Source organism: Boleophthalmus pectinirostris, unplaced genomic scaffold (genome assembly GCF_026225935.1).
Source record: "Boleophthalmus pectinirostris isolate CB_2022bp ecotype Guang Dong unplaced genomic scaffold, ASM2622593v1 HiC_scaffold_424, whole genome shotgun sequence".
Classification (NCBI taxonomy): domain Eukaryota; kingdom Metazoa; phylum Chordata; class Actinopteri; order Gobiiformes; family Gobiidae; genus Boleophthalmus; species Boleophthalmus pectinirostris.
Window position 1 is genome coordinate 50 of NW_026571365.1, and position 24,951 is coordinate 25,000.

The 24,951-nt window shown below is 39.1% G+C and overlaps 4 protein-coding genes across 4 annotated transcripts; 2 read left to right on the forward strand and 2 right to left on the reverse strand.

The window, feature by feature from the left end:
• The first annotated feature begins 218 nt into the window (after positions 1-218).
• chmp5b (charged multivesicular body protein 5b) lies at positions 219-2,154 on the forward strand. Its single transcript, XM_020935644.2, has 8 exons — positions 219-378; positions 826-930; positions 1,027-1,073; positions 1,149-1,242; positions 1,314-1,385; positions 1,459-1,567; positions 1,657-1,772; positions 1,854-2,154. Exons 1-8 carry the CDS (start codon positions 310-312, stop codon positions 1,899-1,901), a joined length of 660 nt encoding a protein of 219 aa, XP_020791303.1. The 5' UTR covers positions 219-309; the 3' UTR covers positions 1,902-2,154.
• On the reverse strand, positions 2,030-6,417 carry fastkd3 (FAST kinase domains 3). Its single transcript, XM_020935643.2, has 7 exons — positions 4,973-6,417; positions 3,232-4,709; positions 3,062-3,147; positions 2,801-2,975; positions 2,661-2,730; positions 2,465-2,579; positions 2,030-2,384 (listed from the first exon to the last, which is right to left on the reverse strand). The coding sequence occupies exons 1-7, from the start codon at positions 5,035-5,037 to the stop codon at positions 2,286-2,288; spliced, it is 2,088 nt and encodes a 695-aa protein (XP_020791302.2). The 5' UTR covers positions 5,038-6,417; the 3' UTR covers positions 2,030-2,285.
• Positions 6,418-6,909: 492 nt separating this feature from the next.
• myl12.1 (myosin, light chain 12, genome duplicate 1) lies at positions 6,910-9,179 on the reverse strand. The gene is made up of 4 exons (XM_020935738.2): positions 9,051-9,179; positions 7,774-7,972; positions 7,471-7,632; positions 6,910-7,394 (listed from the first exon to the last, which is right to left on the reverse strand). Exons 2-4 carry the CDS (start codon positions 7,955-7,957, stop codon positions 7,222-7,224), a joined length of 519 nt encoding a protein of 172 aa, XP_020791397.1. The 5' UTR covers positions 7,958-7,972; positions 9,051-9,179; the 3' UTR covers positions 6,910-7,221.
• A 1,831-nt stretch (positions 9,180-11,010) lies between these two features.
• Positions 11,011-24,944, forward strand: LOC110170009 (myomesin 1b). Its single transcript, XM_055162234.1, has 34 exons — positions 11,011-11,092; positions 11,313-11,507; positions 12,759-12,893; positions 12,984-13,146; positions 13,964-14,121; positions 14,200-14,292; positions 14,579-14,667; positions 14,806-14,847; positions 15,822-15,983; positions 16,087-16,248; positions 17,605-17,746; positions 18,040-18,239; positions 18,327-18,380; positions 18,455-18,579; positions 18,658-18,841; positions 18,937-19,111; positions 19,180-19,301; positions 20,380-20,826; positions 21,355-21,551; positions 21,669-21,795; positions 21,896-22,080; positions 22,167-22,281; positions 22,356-22,512; positions 22,589-22,695; positions 22,768-22,812; positions 22,897-23,030; positions 23,110-23,254; positions 23,346-23,405; positions 23,481-23,548; positions 23,623-23,736; positions 24,235-24,294; positions 24,544-24,631; positions 24,707-24,745; positions 24,835-24,944. The coding sequence occupies exons 2-34, from the start codon at positions 11,356-11,358 to the stop codon at positions 24,942-24,944; spliced, it is 4,356 nt and encodes a 1,451-aa protein (XP_055018209.1). The 5' UTR covers positions 11,011-11,092; positions 11,313-11,355.
• The last annotated feature ends 7 nt before the right edge of the window (positions 24,945-24,951 follow it).

Consider the following 24,951-nt stretch of genomic DNA (forward strand, 5'->3'; position numbering starts at 1 on the left):
CAACTCCCTCTTGTGGTCAATAATTTACATGACAGTTTTGAGTGCATTTTATCTTTCAGTGTTTGTTCGTTTTTATATCATTCACCATTAAATCATTTTAATTACACATCATGAAATTATAAATACAAAACAAAAGGTACAATCCCGATAAAACCCATAAGTACCTGTGGGGTTTTGTTAACGAGCTGGGTCACGTGTCTTCTGTGACGTCAGTGCAACGCTTTTTCCGGGTTCTCGTTTTTAGCTCGGGACGGGTTGTGTCCAGCCAGATTTAGTTTTTGTCCTGTCTTTTTGCCTTTGAATATCAAAATGAATCGTATTTTCGGCAGAGGGAAACCTAAGGGTCCCCCACCAAACCTCAGCGACTGTATCGGAAACGTAAGTAGTGATCTGAAACAACTTTTGACGACTTTTTAAGTGAGTAAACAAATATGGAAGACAGACACTAGCATAACATTGTTCGTCTCACTTTGACCAACTTTATGAACCACAACGCAAATATTACCAATGTTCAACAACGAATGTTGTATTATTATTTCAAATGTAATCTGTGTCACTGCTGTCTTTGTTACGATCACATGAATTATGACGTGTTTAGCAAAACAATGGGTTTGGCTGGCATGTCAGCATTATGTCATAGTGAGCTCAGTATTTACTCCAGAGTTCAACCTCTGTTAATCGACTGGCATCAACCGGTTTAACTAGTTGTTTTCATCGTATGAGCTCCATCTGTTGTTAACTCCGCTGACAGACTGAATCACATGGAAGTAGTTTTGTATTGTATTATATATTTTGTCCTAAAACTGTCCTGTTGTTTTCCTTTAGGTCGACTCTAGAGCAGAATCAGTTGACAAGAAAATAGCCAGACTAGATGCTGAACTTGTGAAGTATAAGGACCAGATGAAGAAAATGAAAGATGGGCCTTCAAAGGTAAGTGAATGCGTAATGAAATGAAAGCATTAAACGCACCTTTAGTAGAACAATCTGTGACTAATATAACAACTTTGCAAACATGTTCTTTTATAGAATATGGTGAAACAAAAGGCAATGAGAGTCTTAAAGCAGAAAAGAATGTAAGTAGTGAATCACAACTGATAAATCAGTTGTCATAACTTCTTAATTTTTTGTTTTAATTAATTTTTCTTTAGGTATGAAAACCAACGGGACAATCTAATGCAGCAATCATTCAACATGGAACAAACTAACTACACAATTCAGTCACTAAAAGACACTAAAACTACTGTAAGATATGAAAATATTGTAATTTAGCCATTATCAATCATGTATTTTATACTAATTCGTGTTATTGCTAGGTTGATGCTATGAAAGTTGGCCTCAAAGACATGAAGAAAGCATACAAGGGTGTGAAAATTGATCAAATTGAGGTAAGTTATATTTTTAGTACAACAGTGTTCTTGTAAGCAAAAAGTGTAAATATATTCTTTTGCCTGTTTTTAGGATCTTCAAGATCAGCTATCGGACATGATGGAAGACGCCAGTGAAATTCAGGATGCACTGGGCAGAAGCTATGGCACCCCTGACATTGATGAAGATGACCTGGAAGCAGGTCAGTTACGTACCGTTAACAGTTAACACACCGATCTACTCATTTATTGCCAGATCTTTGCTCAATGCAGTTCTTTGTTGCACACACAGAACTGGATGCTCTAGGAGATGAGCTCCTGATGGACGATGACAGCTCCTACCTGGATGAGGCCTCAACGGCACCCACAATCCCAGAGGGTCTTCCTGGTGACAAGGCCAACAACAGGGTAACGTTTGCTCATATTATCCAATGGTGGCGGCTTGTTTTAAGGAGACTCTCTAAATTATGATCATTTTCTATTTTGCAGGATGGCGTTCTTGTGGATGAGTTCGGCCTTCCCCAGATCCCAGCTTAGTTAAGAAAGTGTATGATAGCCTCTTGTGTATTTATCTAACCGCACTCCAAGCCTTAAATAATAGAATTAACCTGGAAAGCAATTAAGAAAGAGATAATGGTAACTTAAAAAAAAACAAAAAATCATGCTTTGTGTTTACCGTTTTATAAATATTTTATATATACACTATAGTTGGAGTTGGGCTCTTTGCTTTGTACATTTTGTCCATCATAAAAATTGCCAACAACAAATAAAATATATTTTTCAAATGGAATCTATGTCATACGTGATTTTGCACATCAAAAGAGCTGTGTACTGCTTTGTACAACCATTCTTATTATTTGGCAGTTTATACTATGTAGATGCATCTATTTATACTAAACAAAATGTCCCTTAAGTGAAAGATCACCAGCTGAGTCTGTAGCTGTGGGGGAAGATCTTCTGGTGCAGATATTCTCCAACACTGGACTTGTTTTGGAGTTGATCAAATTCATAAAATGGAATCTGAGCAAAACGACATACTTCACTTATTGTCAGAACTTAATTGGAAATAAAACCTAAATGTGTCATTTATGTTGTCCTACCTGGATAATTTCATATCCCAGAAGCCTTAGGTGCCGTTGCTTTATAGCTTCTTTACCCAATAGCTGCTTTCTGTTAGACGTATACCTCTTCTGTCCATCAATACAAAGTGCTATTCTACAAACAAAATCAATAAGGAAACACTCATGGTCACACAAGGTCACACTAAGATGTATGAAGAAAAGAAACTGAAAATACCTCTTATAAACTTCATCATTATAAGAGGCAGGCAAGACAAATCCTTCTTCATCAAGTTTGATCTCCACATCTATAGGTTTCAACAGACTGAAATTAACAGATTGAAAAAAGATTGACAAATATTTTAGTTATCATGTTACCTAGTGTGTAGCAGTATGGTGTCAAAACTTTAGAGCCAAAATATGAACGAGCACCAAGTAAATCCACCAATCCAGTTTTGACATAATTGTACAAATGAATGTCGACTGGGGACTCCAGTGAGTGACCAGGCGTGAGAAACGACTTGACTCGGTACTGTGGAAGAAGCTGCGGTCCCTAAAGAAACAATGTAGAATATTGTTGATGATGCCATTGAAAAGACTATTGAAAAGATTTTTTTTTTTAAATGTTTGATACAATACCTCATAGAAAGGACACTCCAGTTTCATTGTCATGTAAAGCTGAGTTAGCTGAGCAAGAACATACCGATCTATTCCTGTACCTTGATCTGAATAAAAGAATAACACAAATATTTATAATACATGGCATTAAGATAATGCTTAAGATCTATATGATCTATATCTATATGTACCTTGCAATTGTTGGAGAAAGTAACTGCTGAACACTTTAGAGACAAAGTTCACAGGAAATCTCTCAACCAAGATGCAGGAATGAAGCACATTGATTAAAGTGCGAGGCTGGAAGTGTGAAAAGCGAGAATGCAAGATTGTCTCAACTTTCCTGAACATATCAGCAGCATTTGGAGGAAGGTAGCCAAGCTTACCAAAAGGCATAATTTGCCTGGCCACCTGACTAGTAGTGTATTCATCTGCTCTGTACACAAAACTGTCAGCTACAGCATCAAACACCACTGGAGACAAGATGTTTCTTCTCCCAAAGAACTGCATCACCTTGCTAATGGTCTCTGGGTGGGAAGTAAAAGCCATTGTGGGGACATACTTTTCCATGGCATCCACAAAGTAATGATCACTGTGACCAAAGTGCATAAGTGCTCCTAGAACAAGAGTGAGCTCCTCATCAGTAAAGTGAGGAACATGGCGCACAGCCCGTTTACACAGACTGATCACCAGAGGCATGGCTTGAGTTTGATTCAGACTTGTGAGGACACTGAGCAGCTCACTGACAGTGGCAGGGTTCATATGAGAAGTGACAGTAACTGCATGAGAGTGCATCGCATTCAACAGGTCACAGTATTTCCCATCAAAACCTGCACCATTGTGTAACAGTTTATACACTGCTCTAAGTTCTGGCAAGCTCCACTGAGCTGGCTCCTGCTTCTGAATTTGTGACATGACCTGTTCCAGCATGACAGAACCAGGACCCTCCAGAGCCAACATGGCCCGGCCCAAGACACACAGCTGCCCTATATTCAGGTAGCCCCGATCTAGTCTCTCCTGGCTTTCAGACACCAGACGCACCATCAGAGTACTCCAGGGATCCAGATAAAGGCGTGTGCAGGCTAGAAGTGCAGATACCAAGCCACCATCTGTTAGCCGCCCAGAGTCTTCCTCCAGCTGCTTGCAGAGCGCTCTAATGATGAGCTCCTCCAGCACTGAAGGGTCTTTTAGACAGTTTTCCCCTTGCTCCAAGTCAGCTACACGATGAAGGGATGCTGCTGCCATGCTGTCAGTCATTACTTCCACAGAGTACAGGAATCTGAAGACCTGCCGGGATGAAGTGCACTTGTTCAGACGCATGTGAAAAGCCTGTTGTTCTGCTGGAGTGGGATGATGCATTTGAGTCAGACAGAACCGAGGAAATGAATCTTTGTGGAGTCCGACAGAGCTGCTGGCCACAAATGAAGGCTCACGGACTATTGTGGTCAGTCTCCTCCTTGACAAGTCCAGTTGGAGTTTTCTATACCCATGGTTTCGGATGCAGTTGGTAGATAAGGTACACAAGCTGGCCACACTCAGGTGCTGTTCAGTCTGGCACTTGAATAGTAGCCCTGAGTTGGCACAAGCAGAAGCACAGCGATACTTGCCAATCTGTCGCACCTGTTTAGGAAGTCTTTGGAGTAGCGTCAGAGCCATGGCCCTCCTACAACTGCTAAAAGACATCAAGAAAAACAATAACATTACTAACAGTGATCATCAGTTTATAATAAAATGCACTTTTGGTTCATTTTAGTTTCGCTTTCATTCATAGCATTGAGAAAACTTTTATCAACCTTGAGGGTTATCTAAACTGTTAGCTTAGCTGTTAGCCTACATGAAATAATCTGCCCACGACAACGCAGAGACCAATAAATGGTGCCCTCCGAAAAACCTGTAATTAAACAATGATCATGTTAAATTAGTTTGTACTGGTACCATGTGGTAGACGTCCTCAAAGTCAATGAAATAACGCGATGAAGAGAAGGATGCTGAAATAGCATGGCTCCCTCTCCATTCTGTAACACGGGACTGCATGTGGTGCGTTCAAGGTGCCTCGAATATTACTTATATTTCAAGAAAGTAAGCTAATCTCAAAGTAAAATAAAATCGTTTTAATTCCATTAGTTTTTCCTCCCATGTTTTATTATTATTATTGTTGTTGTTGTTGTTGATTTTTTAAATAAATAATACATATTTATCTTTGTGCATACATCATATATTGCTACTCCACAGCGCACCCTATTCTATGAGCGCACCGCACACCACATCCACAAGATGGCGTCTTCCTGTAAAAGTCTACTGTTCACAACTTTTAGGTTGCACAAACTATAAAAAAAAAAGTCCTTTCATTATGCAAATACAATTCCAGCTTTTAATATAAACGGTAAGAATTGTTTGTCTTTATTGTTTACTTTAGGATTATAGTTTTCTAAGATCCTACTCCCTACTTATAAATTTCAATATAGATGCCTTGTAAAATTATGCTCTCCTCTGTGCAATGTGCTACTATATAGCTGCTATCATAGCTAAGAAGTATAGCAATCATTTTACAACAAGGAGTTAACTTCTCAGAAATGTTTGGTTTACATTTGTATTTTGGTCTCATAAGCTCTCATTCATGTCTGTCCACAAATCTCACAATTATCCATCTTTCCCACCTGGCTTGGAAGTATTAAAACGTCTTATTATAAAAGATTATTGTAAATCTTTTTATGTTGATTTAATTATAGATTAAATCTCCTAATCCGGTGCTGGACGCCTATGTCACTCCCTAGACTCTCCTCCTCCTCACTCTTCTCTCAGGTTGGTGCTAGATAGTATTTCCTTCTCTCATTAGTGATAAATAAATGCATTACAGGCTCTTTTAACCCTCTGTTGCACTATAATGTAATGCAACATAACTATTCTGAATATAGTACTTCCTGTAACAGAATACACAGATTTTAGATGTAGGTATTCACTATTCTGGAACAATATACATTTTTAAATATTCTTTTGATCATTATCAAGAGGTCTAGCTTTGACTGCCTCTCCTCCCCATCTTGCCCCCTTGTTGTCATGGTAGGATCCATGGTTTATCTCTTTCATTTCACTGTATGATTTTTTTTTTTAAACCAATATAAATTTCGCTCAAAATTGGGTAGGCAGCAGATGTTCACTTGCATATCATGAGAGCTTAAAAGCTGTATATTATTTCTGAGTCTAACTAGTTTTTATCCCAATGCATGCTTTTTTTTATTTTATTTTTTTTATATTCTGTCCAACATGTTTTTTCATGTCAGCTTTTATGTCAGAGATTATAATGCAAGAAAAGCTGACATGAAAAAACTAGTGGAACTATTAAATAATCACTGGGTGATTAAATCTGATTGCCACATTACCACCCTAAAAAAGCATCCAGCTGTAAGACCATACCTTTTATTTATGTTTTACAGCTCAGTGAAGTGGTTGGTTTCTCAGCTGCTCAAGCCCCAATAAAATAATGCCTTAAACACCCACTTTGCTTTAATAATGGTACACACTGTACCATTACTGAAAACCTTATTGCTGGTAAAATTATAGTTTTTGGCGTAAATCATGAAATGCAAAAAAAAAAAATTTAAAATAGAATTTGTGTTGTGTTACACTGTGTAACACTATCAAATAAAATAAATGAAAGGAAATGAGAATTGTGTAAATATGCTTACTTCATAAGATTTGAATTAGTAAAATAAAAAATGTAGTATAAAGACATGTACTTTGTTCAAAGAATTTAGAGCTCCTGTTTGAACATGTTAAGTAGGGGCTATAGAAGATGTGTCATAACATGTCATGCAGCAATGCAGTAATTGTCTCGATGATTGAGAAAACAATTTAGTGAGAAAACCAAAAACTGTAGAAACAACTTGATAAAGGGCTTTATTCAAAAAGTTTATATTATAAAATGTATAAATTCAGCTAAACCCAATCCCATGAATTGTGAATTATTTCACACCTAGAATAACAAACCTTTGACACATTCTTTTGTTGTTGTTTTTTTTTGTTTTTTTTTTACCACAACAGTTATTTCTGCCACTAGCAGATGCAAAGTGATATTTATTGCTTTGGTTTGTTTAAAATTTAGTTGTTTATCAGTTGAGACATGCAGCACTGAAAACTAGCTGATGGAAGAGAAAAAGTTTGAAAGAAAAATCTTAGCATTGTCTCTAATCGTCCTTATCCTTGGCACCATGTTTTAGGATGCGCGTGAACTCCACATAGTTGAAGTTATTCTTCTTATCGATGGGGGCTTCCCTGAAGAGCTCATCTACCTCCTCATCTGTAAAGCGGTCACCCATGGTTGTGAGCAGCTCTCTGAGGTAATCTTCCTGGATAAATCCTACCAAAGATAAATAATGATTAGAGACAAACTGATAGAGACAACAAAAATCTATGTCATGGACTGTCAAACATACCCGTCCCCTCTTCATCAAAGCAAGCAAAGGCATTTCTGATAACATCTTCAGGGTCTGTGCCGTTGAGCTTCTCTCCGAACATTGTGAGGAACATAGTGAAGTTAATGGGCCCAGGGGCCTCATTCATCATGGCTTCTAGGTAATCGTCATTTGGGTTCTTTCCTTTAGAATAGCAGATATAACATATTATTGTAAACACAGGAGATGAAAAAAGACAAAGTAGTTTGGCAAAAAGTCTGTTTACAAAAGGCAAATCCAATACGCAGACATCAATATCCACTAAAATGTTTCAGTAGCACTCACCAAGAGATGCAAGCATATCATGAAGGTCCTCTTTGTCAACAAAGCCGTCACGGTTCTGGTCAATCATGTTAAATGCCTCTTTGAATTCCTGAATCTGGGACTGATCAAACATAGCAAAAACATTTGAAGTGGCGCGCTGAGGGCGCTTCTTCGTGGTCTTCCCCTTTGCTCTTTTGCTAGACATTTTGACGATTTATTTCTGCAAAGGCATAGAACAAGTATACATTAAATCATTATATCACAAAGATAAATTACGTCAGAGAAGTGGAAAGACAATCAAGCACTATTTTTTATTTCACATTAATGGTACACATAAGACACACTTTTTAAACACGCTTTCTAATCTAATAAATGTCACATAAGATTTGTTATGATGCACCACAGACAAAAATAAAGTCCAAGTGTTGAAGTTATGATGTCATTTTAACATTTATCAACTGAGCCAGTTGCCAGGCAGAGTATTATGAGCCATAATTTTAATCCAGTGTCAACCGTCCTCAGGAGTGATGTCCTCACTGTGCTATAAATGGAAATGTTTCTTGTCTTTCTAGGTTGATCAGTTCTGTGGTTTTGGTCAGGACAGGAAACTACTGATGTGTGTACAAATGCCCAAATGAGGTTATGCCTTACATAACTGCACTGTCCAGCATTCCATCAGAACATTTATCTTTTATTTCAGGACATTTATCTTTTGTTTTTATTATAGTTATTATAGAAACTGAATCCCTGTTGCAGCTTTTCTATCTGCGAACGAGCAGTTTTATAATTGCAATTTGCAAATAGGCTGTACAGTCAAATTTGAATGTAACGATCACTACATTTGAATACCAAATGATGCTCGAAATTAAAAATACAGCCATATGTGCCTCCGGGCAAATTCTACGGGCGTGTAATTATTACATTAGACGCGGCGTTTGTTAGTGGTTCGCGGCCTGTCTGTGCAAACATAAAAAAAGGAATGCCCGGGTCCAGGTACGCACTTTACATACATTTACGAGGACTTAGTGGAAAAACAATTAGAAACTACGTAAACAATATACGATAAGATAAGATATTCGTTATGGTATACAATGGTGATTTCTATGTATAATAATTACGTATCGTAAAATTAGCATCTTGGCTAACAACTGGCCATGTTTTCAACGAAATTCTAATCCGCTTATGTTCTAATTAATGGAAAAAACACTTCGCTGATTAAAAAAAGACTGTATTTATCTCTCATTCATAACCAAGACTGCAACTAATAGTACATTCAAGAGATAGTAAAAGCGTTTTACCTGTCACCAACCCAAGTCTCAACCGCTAGTCCAGTGCTCTTCTCTCAACCACCGCCCTTCACTTCCTGATAAAACTGTTGTTCCGTTCGACAACAGCTAGGATAAACCAAGTCAACAAAGGGGGTTTTCATCTGCAAAATCAGTTGTATTTATATTTACACCATGTTAGTTATATGTGTAATCAACAATGCAGTTAACATTCTTATTTTTTACATATAATTCGACAGAATATCACCATTGTTGAATAAAAGAACTGACATTACTGAAATTAAACAATGGAGCACCCCCGCCAGAGACAGTGGTGCGTCCACAAAACACTCCCTTTGCCTGCGTCGACATTCCTGCAAATTTCCTTTTATGGATAGAGTAACACTCGACCTTTTTCCTCCCTTTTCCAATTTCCTCTTTCCTGCGCAATTAAGGCCATAAGAAGAAGGGCAATTTCACAGAAAGGCCAATATTATTGTCATTTTGCCATATCCTATATATGTCTACACTCTTGTATTTGTGAAATGATGAGTGATGTTTCATCTATGAAAAAACTATACATTTACAACAGTTAATGTTATGTTGCCAGACATGTTTATTAGCATATGATTTAAATGTACATTTATGTAAAACAACATCAGCAGCAAATGAGTTACTGAGAAAGCCAGAGTTGATTGAATAGATGTAAAATATGCTCCAGAAACAACTGTTGGAAAGTGAAGAGCATCATGTGGAACTACTGAGTCACAGGTTAAATCAAGTCACATTGTTCTCTAAGGGTCACATTACAATGTCCTGAGTCCAGCCATGCAAGTTATTTAGGATGATCATACCCTACTTATGATATAGCCTGGTCCATTTGCAAAATACATACTTTATTTCTGTTTAAGGGAGTTTTAAAAAAAAAGTTATTCCCAGATTACATCTCACGAGAAATGTCATGCCTAAATATATGACGTAAACAACTTAACAAAATAGACTTTGTCAGTTCTATATAACATAACAGGATCTTAATGATAAAAATACACAATGGAATCAAACTGAAGTTTCACGTAAAAACTCATGGATATGTATGTAAAAAAAGGGGGGGTGAAAGAATATACTGAAGACTGAAGATGCCACTGAAATTTATACGTTAACGTTTGTATTATCACATTCCACCACCAGAGTGCACCATATACTCAGGGAAAAAAAAAAAAAAAAACTATCTCAATTATTTATCTGTTTATATTATTAGCAAACAACGTGCATGCTTGTGACACAAAGGAAATCTTGACTATTTGCCAGTTTCAGCATTATACTTTTTTGTTATGTTAGCAGCCCATTTCTAATAATTATCACTTTATTATAGCCTAATTTATTAATAACCATAAGCATATATTAATGTGTCATATTCATCCACATACCAGTGTGGTCTGATAAGTAGGCTTATGTCTCTGTTTAATTAGCTCACTGAAAGTATTAGTAAAAGATATGTATGTTGACCATGGACCAAAGTGAAGGGGAACCGGATACACAGTGGTGACTGAAGGCCCAAAGCCAGAAGGCCTAGCATTCAACACAGAAGCCTCATGAGAGACACCATTTACAGAACACAGATACAACATGGCCGCCAAATATCCAGGGCCTTCCATTTGAAAAGGATTTTAGCTTACTGACCTAAAAATGTTAGTTGGAGAAAAATAACCACCCAATGATCCACAAAATGTGCCTTAATCTGGACATAGTACTTTATTTTAGCAAAAAAGCTTAAAATTATCCCAAATATTAATCTACATTCTATATTCCAATTAACTTATTAATGTTTACCTGCATTACAAGGAGTGAAGTCTGAACCCATAAATGTGTTGCATGGGACTTGACTTGCCCCCCAACTCTGTCTGCTATATTTATCTCCACCCTCTCCATAAAAGGATGGGACTGCTGCTTGGACATTCTGTCAAGGGCCAACTGTATTTTTGTTGTGTAGACTGCACCATTGCCCGCTACCTGTGGCTTTGCTGGGATATCAAGTGTGGTGTATTTTTCACTAACCTTTGGAGTGAATCGCCCAGGTAAGAATCGTGACATATTAGTAACTTTTGCATAAATCTATTTGTGCATGATGGATCAATGCCTGGTAGCCTGAAGTTCAGTACATGCCTCTCAGCTGTCTTGCTAGATCTGAATGTCAAAGCCTCTGGATTTTTAAAGCATATTTTGTGCTCTATATTTGTATGTTAATGTTTTAATAGTAAATGTTAGCCCCCTTCTTTACACTAACAAACCAAACAGAATAATACACAGACAATAAGCTGACACAGAAGTCGTCTGCGCCATGTCTGGATCCATACCATTCTACCAGAAACGTCATCATCACTATGACCTCGGCTACCGCAGCTCAGAGATGGAGTCCACCATGAGCCGCTACCAGTCCAGCAGCAGGTTGACCGCTGGCAGCAGCAGCTCTGCTCTGAGCAGCAGCAGGGGGTAAGGAGGTTTGAAGAAGAGGGGAACATACCTCCATCATCCCACTTCTTTGTGACAGTAAAGCCCCACTGCCCCTAACACAATCATCTACCCCTCCTGCCATGATTGAGGCTTCACCACCACCTCTCTGCTGGATCACTTTCCCTGGACCATACTGTATTTCATGCTTGGCTTATAAACCCAAGTTTACTTTAGCTCAAACACTCGTTCAACCTGATTTTCCACTGTAACACAACAACCATCATCATGCATGCGGTTGAAGTGGTCCCTCTTACCTTATGCATGCTCTCCAAGCCAGACTCACAATAATAATTAAGAAATAATCTCTCTTTCTATGGGATTAGTTCTCATTCAGCTGTGAAGAAGAAAACAGTTACGCAATAGTTAGACATGGAACTTAAACTTTAGTTTGCAAAAAATGCTTTTATTTGTATTTGTATTTTGGTGTTGTTATAATTGATCCAGTTATTAAGCTTGAGATTCTACTCTTTTTTAAAGAATATGTAGCCTTTGGTTAGATGCTCATCTGACTGAATTACCAAAAGATAATTGAAACTTTGAAAAATTGTTTTGTGAGGTTATTATGTATTTACTGACCTATCCCAATTGCTGTTTACAATGATGTTGTTGTTAGAAAAGTAAAGTTTTTTGTTTTAAGTGAAAACTATGTCTTTGCAGTGTCTCAAAGTGTTCTCAAAGAGTGTGAAATTTTTGATGGCTTAGACTTTTCTAATCATGTGTGATCTTTGCCTTCACACGTATACTATTCAAAACCACAGCTAGGGGATTGAGGTGCTTTATATGTTTTCTGCTATACAGTACACACACTCTTTAGAGTTAAAAGGGAATGGCCTAGAAAGATAGTGAAAAAATTCCAACAGTTTCCCTGTCAGCCCTCAGCCTCCAGGCCCTGTGTTATCTCACACCTGCACTTTTAAGTGCCACAGATAGTATTTCCATTCCATCAGAAGCTACTTGTATCCTGAAAGGCCCTGGGAATTAAGTGGAGGATGTAAACATTTCTACATTGGATAGGAAACAAATATACCAAAGGAATAAAAACTGCTACTTTGGTTTCAATTTTTTTAATAATACTTGTGATTTATTGAATGACAAGTATCCCATAATGAAAACACCATCTCACCCCCTTTTCCCAAACCCTCTACCATCCTCAACATTTCTCAGTTTCTCAGTGTTATTATCACTTGTGTCTGGCCTGGAGCCAGGCTTATGGTTTTCTCTACATCTCAGGCTGTCTGTGTCTTCCCTCTCTGGGCTGGAGGAGAGCAGACTGAGCCCCTTGCCCAAGAGACCTAAGCCAACTTACTTAGCGGTGGACAGAGAGAACCACGTCATTGGATATGTAGTACCTATCTTCAGGGGCAGGTAACCATCTCAATACCTCTTGGAAGTGGAACGCCATGAATGTCCTAAACATTGAAAATGTCTTGTGCCCTGCTCCACACTCCTGACCAGTCGAGAGTTTGCCTCAGGATTTTCTGATACAGAGGAGGCCAGGGGCAGGGACACTGCTCAGATGAGCCGCAGGGAACTGTTCAGCAGTGGCCTGGAGATGGAGCAGACCTCCAGGAAGGAGGCCATGCGTGAGACGGCCAATCGCATCTCTCTCAACAAAAGGGTTAGTTTCCTTAGGGTCAATTAAGAAGCAATGACAAATTCCATTTTAACCTTTTGTTGTAATGTCCATTCTATCCATTGTGATAGATCATCTTTGCTACATGATCTTTTAGATTCAATAATGTTACAATGTTATCTCTGATGTAGAGTAGGAGCCAGTTTTCCAGTCCTGAGACCCATGATCTCTTCATGCTGAATTACAAACTTATAGAATGTTGTGATGAAATCTGAAATCCAGTAATACAAAAATAAACAAAAAAGCCAATTCCTCCTCAAGGTTTATAGGAAACATTCTCCCATTTAGCCCCTACATATTTCTTGGTTGCTGTTTGTAGACTACCACACTCTCTTGGTTTGAATACCAGATACTGTAGTTATGGCTAAGAGGCTTCGTTTTATGAGGATGTTATTTTTTGATTATGAGACCAAGTTATCTTTACTGGACATCACAAACCACAGTAACCCCCTGTCTCAATGGATTATGTCTCCCCTAAGTCCTTTACTACTAGGTGACAATTTCACCAGACGATCATGTTTCTTCAGACACACAAGTGTGATGTCCCAAGAGCCATGTCATACTAAGAGTGGTGTGGCCAAGTTTCATCACCACTTTATTAAAAGACATGTTGTACTGTGATTACAAATGCAAACTGTGAAACTCTGCTTGAGCATTGCATGTAATGGTTTTACAACAGGCATGTACTGCATATTCCTGATGCGAGTGTACATTTATTATATAGTAAATGCCATTTATATTATATATTTAAAAACAATCACAATAAATATGCGTGTTTTAACGATTGTGTTGCATTTGGAAGATCCATGAACAAGGAGAGCACTTTAAGCGTATGAACGAAGACAGCCTGATGCACTCTCCAGAGTTTGTGATTAAGCCTCGCTCCCACACAGTATGGGAGAAGCAGTGTGTGCGCCTGCACTGTACTGTTAGCGGTTGGCCTGACCCCAGGGTCGTCTGGTAAGATTACAGCACAGCTACATTCATTGAATGCCTATTTATGAAAAATGTTTATTAATTAATTTATTGTTTCATAAGGTACAAAAACAATGTGGCCATTGACCCCCTTGGCAACCCAGGAAAATATAAACTTGAGAGCAAATACAATGTCCACTCACTGGAAATCAACAGGTGGGTACTATAATATTAAACTAGTGTAACTAGTGAACAAAGCCTGTGCAGTGTAGCATAAGGAAGTACTGCTGGTTCACAACACCTGGTCTGAATGACATCAGCACTCACCAGTGTCTATTTATTGCTTGAGTATTTCTGGCTCAGGCTGTTATGGAATGCATCACAGTGTGTGCCATCATAGTTTATATGATTAAAATGGCAAGAGCAGTAAGGTTTACATAGGGGAAGCGCTCTATACATGTGAATGTATATGACGAGCACTAATCACCTGATGCTGTTTCAGGTGTGATTTTGATGACACGGCGCAGTATCGAGTTTCTGCCATGAACTCCAAGGGGGAGCTGTCTGCCTTTGCCTCTGTCGTTGTAAAGAGTAGGTTTGGCTTCACCTCCTCATTGCACCAGTACTATAATAATATGACCTTTCAAAGGGTGCTTTAAATACATTAAAACATGAAATAGCCCATATGATGTGTGTTAAAACACAGTTCTGCTGTTTTGTATCTGACAGGGTTTAAAGGTGAAGTTGATGAGTTTCTGCCTGCCCCCAGGCGTAAGTACAGTTCCTGTTTTCTCTTGTATAGTTTCTTCTTTGTTGTTTATTTGGCTTAATTGTGGCCTGATCCAAATCCAGATGTTTTTCATTAGTATTCTCTTGATCCCATTGTTTGCTGTCATTCTTTCAATACAGAGTCAAATTGCAGTCGGCTTACTGAGTGAAAATGAGAAGGGATAGGCCCACTATTATATTTATCTTTTTTTTTAAATATATGTTTTAACCTGTGCATCTTCTTGATTAAATATTAAATATTAATAAAATTTCTCACTAAATATTGGTCATTGCTTTTTAGGAGGGTCTGAGAGTATATCAAAATAGATTCACCTGAATCATTTGCTAAGATGCTTGCTGCTGCTATCCTTTTAGACTGATGTTTGGATCATTCTAAGGATATCAGTCCTATGTTGTGTGATGGGGTGGGTTTGGAAGACTGGGTGCTACTGCACTAACACTTTCTTATCTCTTTGACGCTGCACCGCCTTTGCAGGGGCCATTACTCGAGGTAACAGGTCACTTTGGGTTTTGGAGTAGTTCTTTTTTTTCATTGCATGGGCACATCACATTTCACAGTCTTCTGTAGAAACTGTGGAACAAACATGTAAAGTGCTGTGAGAATGGCTTTTGTCAGTTTTGTTATAGCTATATAATGTTGTTTTTAACTTATATAGTCCACATTTTACAGGCACTAGCACACTTCTGGCTTTGTTGTGAACACTGTCTTTTGCATGACACCGAATCATAAAATGTTCTTAAATTCTCTTTTCAGTCACTCTTTTGCCTTTGCTGTGGGCTTTCATCCACATCTTTCTACACTATTTCCATCTGTTGTGTGAATAGTGTTCCACTATATCTTTTTTGGTGGATATGTAATATACTACATATGATTCTTGCAGTGTTGTGCCATCACTTTTGGAAAGCCCCTGCCACTTTACCACCTAACATTTCTCTTCATTTCATTCTGTCTGTAGAGGGCCCTGTGTCTGAGTATGGCATTACCTTCCAGACTCACATTGTTGATACATTTGGAGTTTCATTTGGAAGAGAGGGCGAGACAATGAGCCTGGGATGTACCGTCATCATTTATCCAACTTTAAACCGATACCAGCCTGAGATCCAGTGGTACAGAGATGGTTGGTCTATTAATTATTTTTTTTTTAGTTTAATACCTACTTTAATAAACCACTTGGCATTGTTACTGTTGTTCAGGACTAACGTTGCTTTTCACATTTCTAGATGTTTTGCTGTCTCCTTCTAAATGGCACCAGATGCAATGGAGTGGGGACAGAGCCACGCTGACACTCATACACCTGAACAAAGAGGATGAGGGACTCTACACTTTACGTGTCACTACAAAGTCTGGATATGAGACACACTCGGCCTATGTGTTTGTGAGAGGTATCTATACTTTTTTCAGCTTTTTACTGCTGTCTGATTTGAGATGAAGCAGGTCTAGTGCTACTTACTATAGTTGTATTATAGCTGAAATAGTCATTATATGGTGAGGCAATTGTAGAAACTGTCTGCCTTTATATAGACATTTCGTCTTGGCTAAATCCAAGCTTAATTCCATCACTTGTGTTTTGTCAGTTAAAGATACCACTTCTGGCCTTTAAAAACAAAGCCTCGGTTGGCAACACCAGATACAGTGGTGTTTAAATAGCATACCTCTGTTTCAATACCATGAAAAGTGGTCAGTGTGGCTTATGTCCAGTGTCTTCTGGGACTGAATGACCTCTGAAGCTTGTGTCTGAACTGAACATACTAGCCCCTGTGTAAACCCAGTTGTCCCTCGGCCACAGCTGATAGTCCCACTTTAAAGATGAGTCTCCCGGGTTTCCATAACAATAAGCTATATGATCCTTTGTGCAGCTGAGCTATTCTAAGAAAGCTCAGCAGTGGAATCTCTGGTCTGGCTCTAAACCCAAATAAAATACTGTAAATAACAACTGGAAGGCAAAACAAACTTAAAATACAGCCTCCATATTTTAAAGGTCCTATACTGCATACAATTGACTCTGAGCTTTAAGTCGTGTTACAATGTTTTTTACCTCATCACAAACATATCTGGAGTTATGTTTTGTTTGATTTACACATGTATAAGTAATCCTGGTTTATTAGTTTGGCTATGTCTCTAAAACTCAAAAATGTTCTTTTCCACCTTGAGATGTCATGTAGTGGAAGTTTTCAAGTTAACGACTACCTTTTACCTTTTTTTTTTGGTAGAGAATGCGTAATTTCAATACTGAAATCATCCACATGATTCTAGTGAAGGTGTTTGGAGTTTAAAAACACAACGGACCACTTCCTGTATTACCACATGACATCACAAAGTGGAATGTTATCAGTTTGAGAGAAGAACGCAGCATAAATATGCAGGATATGTGTGTTTAACATGTGCAAATGAAATAAAATGGGGCTGGTGAGGAAACAATATTATAACTTAGATCAGAAAATAGCAAAATATGAGTCCTTTAAATTTGTACACACTGCAAAAATATTGTTTATGAACGATAGTATGCAACTGTTGTTTGGTTGGCCTTTGTTTTTCTGTTCAGTGTATTCTGAGGCACCTCTCTTATCTTCTTAATTTTGGCCAAGGCTATTGCTAAATCTGTTTTCTTGCCACTTATTACTTTGAACTTGGGCTATTTCTGGCAGAGGGCAAGATATCACTGTTACAGTGTATGACCACACATAATAACAAATTTGGCTGTAGTATTTACAAACAGCTGGTGTCATTGTGTGTATTAGATGCTGAGACCGAGGTGGAAGGAGCCCCGGCTGCCCCTCTGGATGTTCGTTGTCTTGATGCCAATAAGGATTACATAATTGTCACTTGGAAACAGCCAGCAGTCGATGGTGGCAACTCTATTCTTGGCTACTTTGTGGACAGGTCAGTATGGTATATAATATTTAGTCATTTCAGGGTTTTAGCTAGCTACACTGTCAGTTTTTTCTAGATAGGCATTACGGGGTACTAGTTCAATTGGGGTACTCACATAACATGCTATTTAGAGAATTTGAACATTGTGCAATTCATATGGCCTATTTTGCCGGAGTATTGTTAAGAAGGAAATGTCTTAGCAAAAGTAAACATAAAGGTCCCACACAGTCCTAATAAATATTCCTCCCACAAAACAAGATGACTGAGTTCAAATCTTACAGAACATGTTATAATGTGTGCAGATGTGAGGTTGGAACAAACCACTGGGTCCAATGCAATGATACTCCAGTGAAGTTTGCCCGTTTCCCTGTCACCGGGCTGGTTGAAGGCCGCTCCTATGTGTTCCGTGTCCGTGCTGTGAACAGCTGTGGTATGAGCCATCCATCCCGAGTGTCTGAGCCTGTAGCTGCCATGGACCCGGCAGACCGTGCACGTATGCGAGGTACAGTATCAACTGTAAACAAGTCATTATTTTAGAGTTTGAGAGAATTCACTGATGACTTTTTGGGGATTCCCTGGTCATGAACAGGCACTTCTGCTCCCTGGACTGGACAAATCATTGTGACAGAGGAGGAGCCTGCAGGTATAAACTTAACATTTGTATTTTTAACAGCAAGAGGGTGGGGGTTATGATTGCCTCTATGTGTTGTTATGCAGAAAGTGTTGTTCCTGGAAGACCTCGAGAACTGCAAGTGACAGAGGCCACCAAAAACTATGTGGTGTTGAGCTGGAAGCCCCCAGGGGAGAAGAGCCTTGAAGGTCTCATGTATTATGTAGAAAAGGTACTTGTTAAAAGTACATATGTAGCATATAAGCAATAGCAATAACTGGAAGTGAAATGTCCCTTTCTGCTTGTCTAGTGTGTCTCTGGCACAGACAATTGGCAGAGAGTGAACACAGAGATCCCAGTCAAATCCCCACGCTTTGCACTGTTCGATTTGGCTGAAGGGAAATCCTACAGATTTCGCGTTCGCTGCTGCAACTCTGCTGGAGTAGGCGAGCCATCTGACCCAACCGAAGCCACCACAGTTGGAGACAAACTTGGTCAGAATTTTTTAATCATGTCCAAATATTTATAATTAGTAAAACTAAGAGTATAGTACTTTAAGAAACATACTATAACATATTTTTATTTACAGATATCCCAGCAGCTCCAGGCAAAGTGGTCCCCACTAGAAATACAGACACCTCAGTGGTAGTGTCATGGGAAGCCTCCCAGAATGCAAAGGAATTAGTGGGATACTACATAGAATGTAGCATTGAGGGCAGCAATGTTTGGGAACCATGCAACAACAAGCCTGTGAAAGTCACCAGGTAAAATGAATGGGACTGTGCTTATGTCTCATTTACAGCCTGAGCTTGAATGTTCATGTGCTCCACAGGTTCATCTGCCATGGCCTGATCACAGGGGAGAGGTACATCTTTAGGGTGAGGGCAGTCAACGCAGCAGGACTCAGCAATTTCTCCCCAGAATCTGAGGCTGTTGAAGTGAAGGCTGCTATTGGTGAGTAAGATGGCCAATCAAAAGGTCATTTGACCGTCATTGTAAACTGCCTTTCGTAGCACAATATGTATACTTAATACAAAAAATGTTGAATGCAAATGTACAAATGTTCCTGGTGGTTCACTGAATCACACTATCACTGTATTCTGCACTTCCATGTGGCCACCACCTCCCTGTCCTGCTACTCCCTCACTCTCCCCTCTACTCCCTGCACAGCCTGTGGCAGGGTCCGGACTTGTAGACTTCCTCTTATTTGGGTCATAGTGATCCAATTCAGTGGTTGTTACAAACCAGCAAGTATCACACGCCACCATTTCCATTTTCCCTTCCTATATTGGGCACGAGACTTGTCAGCAACCCCACCTGGTGTTAAAAGGTAGCATTTCCACTCCTCCCCCAATGGACATGGTTAACTGCATGAAGGTATTTTTCTTAAACTCACATTTGGCTTCTTGACCCTTGTTTTCTTTACTTTCATGCAAGTGCATGGTCTAAGCTCTAGTTGATATTTTTCATCTTTATGTAAAGCAGTCTCCAATAACCATATAAAAGCTTTGAATTAAAGGTCGTATATTAGACAAAATTGACTCATGTCAGCTTTTAGCCATGTTATCAAAAACATACCCAGAGTTGTGTTTAGTTTTGTTCACAGATGTTTGTGCAATCCTGTACTATTAGTCTGTCTACATCTCCTAAAATCATCTCTTAAAATCAATGAAACAAAAAACAACTTCAGGTATGTTTTTGATGAGAAAACAACATTGTAACATAAATCAGAAAATAATGTAATATGAGCCCTTTAAACAGCATAGAGAGTGCATGCCTATTTTAAAGATGCAAATTTCAAGGCACTGGTCTGCATGCTTTCCTCTCTCTCATCCTCACTCACTTGGTCATCTGGATGTTGGTCATCTTGTCTTCATTAATTATGTCCTCTCAGATGAAGACAATTAAGCTTAAATTAAGTTATTTTTTTATTATTAGTAGTAGTATTTTTGCTTTGTTATTTTGTGATTGCATAGTTAAGATGCGCTGAATTGCCTGTTTTATCCATGCTTTTTCTGCTAACCTCTTTTAGGAGGCGGCATTCCTCATGGTGTGTTGGAGATGGGGCCAGGGGGTAACTTGGGCCAACTAACTGAGCACAGGCCACTCTGGATGGGCACGCATGAGACTGTCCAGTCCCCTCCTGACACTGTGCCAAAGGGCAAAGCTCAAACTTGTAATGATCCCAGGCAGGGGCCCGGGGCCCATCAAAAGTCTGTGAGCACAGGCTGCAGGCCCCGGACCTCTAACCTTGGCACAGAGCAATCCACAGACTGTGTGTCAGCTGTAGCTGTAGACTCACTCACTCACACTGTTGCACATGTAGAGCCTGTCACACTACCTACCTGTGAGCCTGCCTCTGCTCAGTCTAAGGTCTTTGTAGAGGGGCTTACTGACCCTGAGCCCGCACAGGCATGTAAGTTCTCTTTAGATGCTTCTGCTTATCAAGACACTACAAGGCCAAGGAGAGAGTCCACAGGTGAGCAGCAATGGAAAAACACAATTTGTGTCATCAAGTCATGGATTTTTTATTTTTTTTACATTTTCAAATTAACATTTGCTGGCATTCTTTTCCCCAAGGTAAGTAGTCAACCACAAATGAAATTCCCCCTGCCTGTCTCACATCCTGTCATGTGTTAGTCAGTCACCACCACCTCTTCTGCACCAAGGACACATAACAGACAACAGTAGCCTATCACACTTCATACAAAGTGACATCCAGGCCTCACATGGTTTCTAGTATACTCTGAAAAGTAAGGGCACTTTTCTAATGATTTCCTCCTGTATTTCTGATGATAAAACATCTCTTTATTTGTGCTACATTCTGGCATATTGCTGTGAAAACCATTCTTTGTACAAAAATTTAAATTTTCAGTTTGGAATTGTACAAATATATGAGCATTTAGATTTTTTAGTCTCACAGTAAACACTATAGTACATGCATACAGTATATGAATTTCATTTTCATCACTTTGCTGAGGTTAACTGCAGTATTTTGTCATTTCAGCTTCCCCCACTCCACCCTATGGCATCACTGTTTTGGAGTGTGTGCGTGACTCTATGGTGCTTGCATGGAAACAGCCCAAATCTATTGGTGGCGCTGATATCACAGGCTACTTTGTGGATTACCGGGAGGTCATTGATGGAGTGCCAGGGCAGTGGCATGAAGCCAACATTAAGGCAGTCAGTGAGAGAGCATACAGAGTAGGTTGATATTGAATATACTTTATGTAACGTATATTTTATTATACAATATTACTGTACTTGAAACAGTAATACTGAAGCTCTAAAGTGTGTTACTAATCTTTGTACTGGATGTAGGTGTCTGATCTGCTGGAGAATAGAAAGTATCAGTTCCAGGTGAGGGCTGCCAACATGGCAGGTGTGGGAATCCCATCTTTGCCTAGTGACACTTTCCTGTGTGAGGAGTGGACCATCGCAGTCCCAGGTGAGCAGTGGAAAACAAATAAATGTCCTCTTAGATAGCTCCATCTTACTGTTAGGTCCATACTCTGTACAAATACAAGATCATCGTAATGTGTTGTTAGGCCCACCTCATGACCTGGAGATCAGAGAGGTGCGTAGTGATTCCATGGTGCTACTATGGAAACCACCTGTATATCAGGGCCGTGACCCGGTGAATGGATTTTACATTGATGTCAAGGAAGCAGAGGCTTCAGAGGAGGCATGGAGAGGTGTAAACACCAAGGCCACCAACAAGACATTTTTCAAGGTACAACTATTCACTTATGTTTGTCTATGTTTGTCGATACATTGTATACAAGCATATTAACAGCATATAATTTTCTTATCTAACAGATCAAAAACCTAAGTGAAGGACAGAATTATGTGTTCCGTGTCCGTGCTCAAAACCAAGCGGGTGTGGGCAAATCCTCAGAGGTCACAGAGCCCATCCAAGCTGTCACTAAACCAGGCAAGTCTTTCACACCCTCAGTCACTTTCTATAGAGATATTGACAACACTTACAAGTGCACATTTATCTTTTAGGCACCAAGGAGATTGTTGTGGATGTTGACGACGATGGTGTCATCTCTCTTAACTTTGAATGTGGTGAAATGACACAAGACTCCAAATTTGTGTGGTCCAAAAACTATGAAGAAATCTCTGAGTCATCTCGGCTAGCTATAGAGACCAAGGGAAACAAGTATGTATTATCTGTGAACTTGCATTGCATTATTTGGTCCTCAGTCTAGTATTATATTTCCTGTGTGCTTATGTAGGTCCAAGGCTGTGTTCAGCAGTCCTGCAGAGGAAGACATTGGGATTTACTCGTGTCATGTCACTCACACGGATGGTGCTTCCTCCAGCTACACTTTGTCTGCTGAAGGTACAATATAAGAAGAGGTATGACTGCGGCACTTACGTTGCTTTCTGATTTCTTTTTGCTCCTTTTGGACAGAGCTGCAAAGACTGCTGCAGATCAGCCATGACCATAAGTTCCCCAGTGAGTATGTTATCCCTCACAGTCATGTACTATGTCATGCTTTGGTCTACTTCTTTAACTTGTTTGTACACATTTATGCATTAGTTATTCCACTGAAGTCAGAGTTGGCTGTGGAGATGTTGGAGAAGGGCAGGGTCCGCTTTTGGCTGCAGGCAGAGATGTCGGGAAATGGCCACATTGATTATGTGTTCAATGATAATGGCATTTCTCAGGGGGAGGTCAGGTTTCTCCTTTTCCCTTCAACTATTTGTGGTAACATGATTTGAAATTGACTGTGAGATTTACTCTCTTGTGCAGAAATACAAGATGAATTTTGACAAAAACACTGGAATTATTGAGATGACCATGGAGTCTTTGACTCCTGCTGATGAGGGGACCTACACCTTCCAGCTACTGGATGGAAAAGCTAAGAACCAGTCTAGTTTGGTGCTTATCGGGGATGGTAAGTTCTTTGTCCCTGCCACTGAGTGGCAGTACAGTTCATTTAAACACAACTTCTTATAACGTGTTTCATACATAACCCGATCCAACAGTGTTTAAAGAGCTGCAGAAGGAGTCTGAGTTCCAAAGAAAAGAATGGTTCCGAAAACAAGGTAAAAAAAAAACGTTTTGGGGGAAATATAATGTATGGTTTTACATAAATAAAGACAAGACCTTGTGTTGTGTAGGTCCTCACTTTATTGAGTACCTGAGCTATGAGGTGACACCAGAATGCTGTGTGCTACTTAAGTGCAAGGCAAGATTTGAAGAGTAGTATCAGAAGATATTATGCAATATACAATGAACTAACCAATGCCTTGGCCTTCTCAGGTTGGAAACATGAAGAAAGACACCACTGCAATTTGGTACAAAGATGGTAAAGAGATCAAATCAGATAACAACCTGGGCTTCACAGAGGGAGTGCTGAAGCTAGAAATTGCCCAGGTGAGAAAACTGCACTGTGCATTAATGTGTGTGCTATATAATATCTGTGTATATATGTGTTGTCAATAAAAGTCACTCAGTTCTCTTGGATATATGAACATAAACAGTGAAATCTGGATCTGTCAACTGATTGTTCAGATCAAGTAAGTTAAAGTTCAATGTTTATCTGCTAAAGGTCAAATGCTAAACTTGCCTTTTTAGACACATTTTATATCCTGTTTTATGCTCTGCATTTATGTGAGTACATATGAGTACAGATTTATATATTATATTTCTCTAATTATTACTTTGTTTGATGGTATAGTACCTGTGTTAATATTTGCAATAGTTTTACATCAGTCAAATGGTAGTTTGTGAATAAGAAAGTTTAAAAATAGAATTTTTAAATTACAGCACTTTTATGTTTTATTGCGACCAGTGTTGTCCCTAAATGTTTGTCTGAGTGGCATAATGCTTTGAGTATATATAATCTAAACGTGTTACCTTGTTCCATTTCAGCGTGACTCCCCAGCAGAAACAGCAGAGTATGCCGACAGCCTTCTCTGGAGAAAACTCAAAGTTGGAAACATTTATTTGGCCCTTACTATAAGTGATAATTGTGGATTTGCAGTTCTGCTTGAGAGTGCTCTTTCTCTTATCAATGTTTGTCTGTCGGCTTTTTTGCCTTTGTTTTATGTGTCTGTTTTCTGCAGCATCCTTAGCAGAAGAGAAAAGCTTTGCCTTTTCAGATGGTTTCAAAGTATATTCCTGTTTTGTGTTGTAGTGTGTGGTTTATGTTAAATGTGATGCTTATGTTGTCTCTGATAGATTTCCAAGAAAGATTCTGGTGTGTATGAAGTTGTTCTGAAGGATGACAGAGGACAGGATACTTCTAAGTTGAATTTGACAGAACAAGGTAGAGTAGTTAGCTGATCAAAAACATCATGTTTGCCCTTTAAAATCCGCCATAATAACAATGTATCTTCTATAGGTTTTAAAGACTTGATGAACGAGGTTTTCAGTTTTATTGGTAAGACTATAAAATTTCAATCAGCCACATCATTTTTCAGTATCCATTGAAAATATATGTATACATTATGTTTTGTTATATTATGCCAGCCAATTCCTCCACTCCACTGAAGATCACCAGTACAGAAAATGGCATCCGACTCTACACATTTGTCAGTTATTACAACGACTTGCTCCAAGTAACATGGCATTACAAGTGAGTTCAGA